Source organism: Juglans regia, chromosome 3, assembly GCF_001411555.2.
Source record: "Juglans regia cultivar Chandler chromosome 3, Walnut 2.0, whole genome shotgun sequence".
NCBI lineage: Eukaryota > Viridiplantae > Streptophyta > Magnoliopsida > Fagales > Juglandaceae > Juglans > Juglans regia.
In genome coordinates, this window is record NC_049903.1 from 25,431,108 (window position 1) to 25,438,385 (window position 7,278).

The 7,278-nt window shown below is 37.7% G+C and overlaps 2 protein-coding genes across 3 annotated transcripts; one reads left to right on the forward strand and one right to left on the reverse strand.

Annotated features, from left to right (window-relative positions):
* The first annotated feature begins 288 nt into the window (after nt 1-288).
* LOC109019121 (thioredoxin-like 3-3) lies at nt 289-2,550 on the forward strand. The gene is made up of 3 exons (XM_019001347.2): nt 289-574; nt 908-933; nt 2,070-2,550. Exons 1-3 carry the CDS (start codon nt 425-427, stop codon nt 2,287-2,289), a joined length of 396 nt encoding a protein of 131 aa, XP_018856892.1. The 5' UTR covers nt 289-424; the 3' UTR covers nt 2,290-2,550.
* A 668-nt stretch (nt 2,551-3,218) lies between these two features.
* LOC109019125 (S-adenosylmethionine synthase 2) lies at nt 3,219-5,800 on the reverse strand. Of its 2 annotated transcripts, none has more exons than XM_019001362.2 (2): nt 5,603-5,800; nt 3,219-4,719 (listed from the first exon to the last, which is right to left on the reverse strand). In XM_019001362.2, exon 2 carries the CDS (start codon nt 4,715-4,717, stop codon nt 3,545-3,547), a length of 1,173 nt encoding a protein of 390 aa, XP_018856907.1. In that variant the 5' UTR covers nt 4,718-4,719; nt 5,603-5,800; the 3' UTR covers nt 3,219-3,544. The 2 variants fall into 2 exon arrangements, with proteins under 2 accessions (XP_018856907.1, XP_018856900.1); XM_019001355.2 differs by having other exon boundaries at nt 3,219-4,724; nt 5,603-5,799.
* Between the last annotated feature and the right edge of the window lie 1,478 nt (nt 5,801-7,278).

Genomic DNA, 7,278 nt, shown 5'->3' on the forward strand with positions numbered 1-7,278 from the left:
CCTAAATTATTTTATTACTATTCATAAATTATTTTATTATTATTTATAAATATACTGAAATATTCTAAATATTCCACCTTTATATAGAGTTAAAAATTGACTTGTTCAACAGAAGAACAGGTGGTGTAGATGATTAGATGATGAAGTCAAATTAAAACTAAAAGAAACACAAATAATAGGACTAAGGGGCTGTGTTGAATTGAAGTACTGTGTGTTTTGAACATGGGCTGGATATTTCGTCGAATAGAAGGGGCTAGCTACACGTATATATGAGACTTGTCAACTTGTATATTATACGAGTGGATGAGGATTTATGTGATGAGAACTAAAGAAGTAAAGAGCGCCCAACAGGGCCAACACTCCTCCCCAGTTCAAAAGTAGTCGCCGCTAAATCTAGAGATTGCTTGGCATAAGATAATAGGATATGGAAGGTGGGGCTGGATTGAGTGGGGATGAGGACAGCGCAGGCAAAGAGTCAGATTTCACACTGAGTCGCCACCGCAACTTGAAAACTGCTTCCAGCGATCAAAACCTCATGAACATTCTTCAGGAAATCAAGTCTTCCAAAACCCCAGTAAGCACCCTTTGGAGCCCACATTCATCTTTTTCTGCACACTTCTTTTCGGGTCTTTGTGTTTTTCATTTAATTAAATTTGTATGGGTCGGAGGAATTGCAAAATGCATCTTCTTTTGGCTGCTCAGAAAACTAAAGAAATATAATGAAGTTCTAGATTTTCTGGGTTTGGATTGGGTGGGGGCGAATGGTATTACTCTTCGTAGCTATGGTTGTGCTTCCATATAAAGGAAATTCCTTAGTTGATATAATTTCACATGGCTATTTTCATCTTTTTTGATTCGCTACACTCTAATTGACTTTTTGTTTATTCCTTTTCCTGGAACCCTGCAGGCAGTTATCAACTATGGTGCATCTTGGTACGTTAGAAATTCTTTGAAAGCCTCATTTCGACCACTCATTTTACTTATCCAATCTATATGCACGAGTCATGCTCACACTAAAAGGGGCATTTGTTAGCATGTTGTTTGAAGTCTGAACACAAAGTGTTTGATGTAATGATGATTGAACATAGTAAGTTGCATATGTATTATTTCGAGATACTTCTGCAGGAAACTGGTTTTTGTTTCTTTTTTTTTTTTTTTTTTTGATAAACAACCTTCCATTAGAAAAACATTGCAAAGAGTTCTTATCAAACCATAAGGCATGATTAACAAAAGCAGGAACATGCTCCCACCAAACATTAATATCAGTTGCATTCTAAGCATGCCTGGCCAATGTGTGAGCCACACCATTTCCCCATCTGGATACATGTGCAACTTGTGCTTGTTGGAACCGTGCTAACAATTGCCTAGCCTCTGTGATCAAATTTCCATCTGGTGCAAGAGACTCTTCCGTAGCATTACTGGCTTGGAGTTCCTGAACTAACAGCAAACAATTGGATTCCACCACTATATTCGGTATCCCCAGTGGCAAGCATAACTGTAAACCCCTCAAAACTGCAATTAACTCAATTGTAGCAGGCCCCTCTACCTCAGATTCAATTTTAGTAGCTGCCATCACTATCTCACCACAATCATTTTAATCAGCACTACACCAATACCAGCCCTTCTCATTTCACTAAAAATAGCACCATCAAATTGAACCTGTGGAATTGCTTTTGTCAATTTACATATTTTAAATTTGCTTCACTTCGTTTCCCAGATGGACCAATGGCCCAGGTCTTTCACATGGATTTCCCTTAGAGGATCATAAAGCTTATTTAAGTTTAGCATTATGATAGAACTTTTCCTATATTTGAGTTTGAATTGCTCTAAATGTTATTTATAAGAGGGCCAAATGACTAATTGCAGGCTCTAATATAGCAGGACAAGGTCGAGTATAGTTAAAGAACATTAGTAATTGCCGCTTGCAATATTTCTTAGATTGCTCTTAGTTTTAGCTGATTCATTTGGAGAAATATCATCCTATCGTGTGATTCTCTTGTTTAAATTGGTCAGTTCTTGATATGGAATCTACAACCTTGAATAATTTTTTATTTGTTATCATTCTCCAGGTGCCGTGTTTGTAGTCAGATCCTCCCAACATTCTGCCAGCTGAGTAACAGTTTCCCAAAGCTTTCTTTCATATACGCAGATATAGATGAATGCCCACAAACAACTCAGCAAATTCGTTATACACCTACATTTCATTTTTACCGGGATGGTGAAAAAGTAGATGAGATGTTTGGTGCTGGAGAAGAGCGGTTGCATGATCGTGTGTGGTTGCACTCCTGAAGGCTTTTCTCATGGCTAACAAAAGCATTCAAGTTTGGCTCACAATCTGTTGGTAGTCTTTCTGTAATATAGTTATATATTTTTCTTTCCTTTTACCTGTGAGGGTGACATGAATGGGCGAACGTAAAGATCAGATGTCTTCAAGCTGCTATAGGTTCAAAGATTATGTGATTGTATCTCCTAATCATGAACTGCAAACTATGTACGACAGTGTTAAATCAGCATTTGATAGATTATCAGCTTATTCGCAGTTTCTTCTAACTTGTTTTGACTATCAACTGGTTCAAAATGACGAGGATTAGCATTGGCTTTATCAAAATTTTCAAAATTTGATAAAGAGTACATATTTTTCATAAATTTAAAATCTCTCTATCTATAACTCCATATTAAATTAGTCATTAGATTTATCAAAATAATAATATAATATTATTTTTTTAATAATGATGTTTTTAATTTTTTTTTCATATTTTACAATTACACTAACCATATGCACATTAATAATTTAATTTGATAATTAAATTATTGTTTCTCAACTAATTTTTTTCCTCAACCTAATTACCAAACAACCACATTTCACAAACTAATTTTCAATGGATTTTGGCAAAAACACCTCACAAAGCCGTTTGTAGCTTTTATTAGGAATAAAAAAAAAAACCAAAGACGTCTCCCACACTTGCATATGTACATCTCCATAAAGTATGAGCAAGAGGCTAAGTCACAATGCATCTGTGTGGATTAAACTGGAATAACAAATATATTTGGTTGATGGACAGTAACCCTTCAAATTTAAAAGACCCATCCATTTACCGTAGTTCAAAACTTCCCACTCATCCTTTTAGTTAATCTAATGTAACTATGTTTTGATGAAATTTATTATATTTTGCATTTGGCTAGGCTGTTGATGAAGCCAATGCCAATGCTAAGGAGAGTATTATAACCGAAAATGAATCAATTGAAACAAATGACATTGTAGAGTCCACGTCAACCATGCAGGTTGGCCGCGGAAACAATACATGAACAATGGAGTGGTAAAAGCTGAAGAAAAAAATAGAGAGTGATAAATGGTGAATGACAGATGCTGCGAATGCTACAAAATCCCTCTTTATGAAACACCTCAACTTAACGCAAACATCTCTCTCCACTTCTCATCTTGAGCTGTAATGGGTATACTCGACATCTGAAGTACGCATCGAAGGCAATTTATTCTTTCTCTGCAAGCATATAAGGATGGCTACAAAATGAACCAATTGTTGACTCAAGCCTTAGGCTTGAGGATCTTTACTGTTTCCCATGTAAAATCTGAATCATCACGGCCGAAATGACCATAAGCAGCAGTCTTTTGGTACCTGAAATTACCTCCTCTCTTAAGATCTAGATGGATGGCAATCATTCCTGGCCTAAAGTCGAAATTCTCCTTAATCAGAGCCAGAATGTCCTTGTCTGGAATCTTCCCTGTTTTGTAGGTGTCCACAAAAACTGACAGTGGTTCCGGCACACCTATGGCATAAGAAACCTGCACAATACAGCGTCGGGCAAGCCCTGAAGCCACCACACTCTTTGCTGCCTGCCTAACAATATATGCACCACTCCGGTCCACCTTTGTTGGGTCCTTCCCTGAGAAGGCACCTCCACCATGAGCACCCCACCCACCATAGGTATCGATAATGATCTTCCGACCAGTAAGCCCTGCATCTCCATGAGGTCCACCAATGACAAACCGACCCGACGGATTGAGGTGGAATATGGTCTTGTCATCAAGATACTGGGATGGAATGACAGGCTTGATCACATGCTCTTTCAAATCCTTGGCAATCTGCTCATTTGTCACAGTCTCATCATGTTGAGTTGAGATGAGAACAGTGTGCACCCGGATAGGGACCATGGCTCCATTTTCATTCTGATACTCAACAGTCACTTGAGTCTTACCATCAGGCCTCAGCCATGAGCATGTGTTATTCTTTCTGACCTCGGTGAGCTTGGCACCGAGTTTGGTAGCAAGAACATGAGTAAGCGGCATGAATTCAGGTGTCTCATCTGTAGCATAGCCAAACATGTGGCCTTGATCACCAGCTCCAATTTCCTCAGGTTTCTTGGTGAGGTGGCCATGAACTCCTTGGGCAATGTCAGGGCTCTGTTGCTCGATGTTGACTAGGACCTTGCAGTTATCTGCATCAAGACCAACATCTGGTGACACAAACCCTATGCCTCTGCAAGTATCTCGAACTATTTTCTCATAGTCTACTTTAGCCTTCGTCGTGATCTCCCCGAAGACCATGACCATGTTAGTCTTTGTGCAGGTCTCGCAGGCAACTTTGCTCTCTGGGTCTTGCTCTAGGCAAGCATCAAGGATGGCATCTGAGACCTGGTCGCAGAGCTTGTCAGGGTGGCCCTCATTGACAGATTCAGAGGTGAAGAGGAAGGTATCCATCTCTATACTGGGGAAAGAGATAAGATAAGTTAGTGATCCTCCACTTAAGCACAACAAAGAAGTGGAGTTTCATGCTTTAACTTGTAATCGACACTATCGAGCATGAAGACGAACATTAAAATGTAAAGGAATGATATACAAACACTAATCTCACACAGAGTACCCAATTCCATTAGCCAATTATCTGGAATGACTCAAAGTAATAACCATGATTAACTGGTCTTCAAGTTGTAGATCTAGCGGCCAATATTCTAGATAAGGTTGCTCGATGAACAGCTAAAAGCAATAACCACAATAAATGCAAGCAGCAAGGTAGATTGGGTACGACATGTGAGATATAATAACAACAAATCCAAACCTAATACCCCTACTGTCTACCACATTATATCATGCAATCACATTTAGGAGATTTGCAATGCAGACTGACCCCATGATCTTACTTATTACTTAGCATCAATGCAGGTGCCTTTGGATCACATTAGAATATGAGATCTAAATATGTTAACAAGAAAAACATAAATGCAAACGTCAATTAGTTTTCGTGTTGTTAATCTCAGGAGTCACATGACTCAATCCACAGCAGTCCCGCATAGATCTAGACTCTAGTGATCTAGTGGAATGGAAATTAACAACACCATATATAACCAAAGAAATCAACCACATCAAATAAAGGAACATAAATAGACAACTCAATTAATGGTGTACAAACACAAGATCCGATGCTGTCAATTAGAGTAGAGGAAAACAGATCAAAATTGAATGTTGTTCGATGAAAGGAATAATTGATGTAAAAACAAATGCAGAACTCAAAAAGAAAAGAACAAAAAGAAAATTGTTGGCATGATGGAATGAACGTAAGAAGATTGATACAGATCTAGAACAGACCTGGAACCGTACGTATGTATGTGACAGAGGAAAGAGAAGAGGGGAAGAAAGATGGGAAGGGTGCGGATTTATATAGTAGAGAGAGTGGCGGTGGCGAGAGAGAAATTACGTCTGACTCGCTCTTTCGTTTCTTAATTTTCTCTGTGCTTTTGATTTGTGCGGTGGCCTTGGTTCATGTGTGCGCTCTTTTTATCGCATTCCTGCCCGCTGTATTCGCAGGCTGGCTTTCCAGTTTGCATCAACCACCTACTCCATATGGTCAGTTTGTGGGTCCCAGTCTGTACCAAATTTGCATTTTTACGTCTCTTGCAAATAGACGGTTGAGATTGAACCAGACGTATCGAATGGGTGGAGAGTAGTGGAGCTCCACTACCACACCATCTGGGTCGTCCCTGATATTCTTTCTTACATCGCCATGTGCTGATTGGGGGACATGATCCCAAGTACAGGACTCTCAGATCCAGAGCCAAGATCTCGAAGTTACAGGACAGCGAAGCTTCCCTTGGACATTATTGAATTATTCAGGAATTCAAAAGGTGTCTCCACTTGTTCACGACCCAACACATAAGGCTTAAATCTCTCTCTCTCACCAAATGGGACAGTACCACATGGATTGAAAGGACAAAATTATAAGAGTAATGCTACCTATTCTTATAATTTTTATTTATATTTTTATTTATAAAACTCATTTTCTTAGTTTTGTTTTAATTTCAAATTTTAAATTTTAAATTTTATTAATTTTCAACATATTAATAACATCTAAAAAAAAATTTGTAAGTCTTTATTAAATACAAATAATATTTTTCTAATTTTAATGTCTGAATAGCTGATTACAGGTAAGGTGCATGTTGTACCATTAATTTGCAGCAAAAACGTCAAAAGGACAATTTGTAAATGGATCGTGAAGCAAGGTCTAACGGTTGCTTATTTTATGCAATATGTTTTGATGGTAGCTGAATCCATTTTTACTTGAAAATTGGTACCCTTGAACCTCCAAATATGTCAAACGTGAATTACAAAATCTCTAATTCAAGCTTTATTCGATTATATATGTTTGTTCAAAGAGGACTGCTATAATTACAAAGATATTACACAAAAATAATCTCACAAACTGACGTAGTTTCATGTGATTCGTTAGATCTATTTTATAATAAAAATAACTTTACGATCTAATGAACCATATGAAATTATTTCAATTTGTGTGATTATTTTTGCATAATTCATTTGTAACTAAAATATTTCTATTGTTCAAATACGAGTTAAGCTCAAGGTTATCATCCAATTAGTCCTTAAGTTCACAAACAACTCTGTTACGGATACACCAACTTAATTGTGGACAATAGCCAGAGATGCATTCAATGGGACGTGGGTTGCACGCAAGGGAAGTAAACCCTCAGTAAATGAGTCTGAATAGAGTACTATAGTCAACTGCGAGATGTTTGTTGGTTTATATTTATCAAATATGGCTGCTCACCAACTTGCCAAGGCTGCTCTAATCTGTTCTGAGGATTTATATGATATTGAAGAGTGTCCTTCATGCATTTACTCAATTGTAATAAGAGAGATGTTGTAAGCTCTTCTTATTAATGAGATCAGTTTCATTTTAAAAAAAAAAAAAAGTAGAGTATATATTAGGCCTACTACATATAGTACTTTTTGTGACGGACGAAACCGAC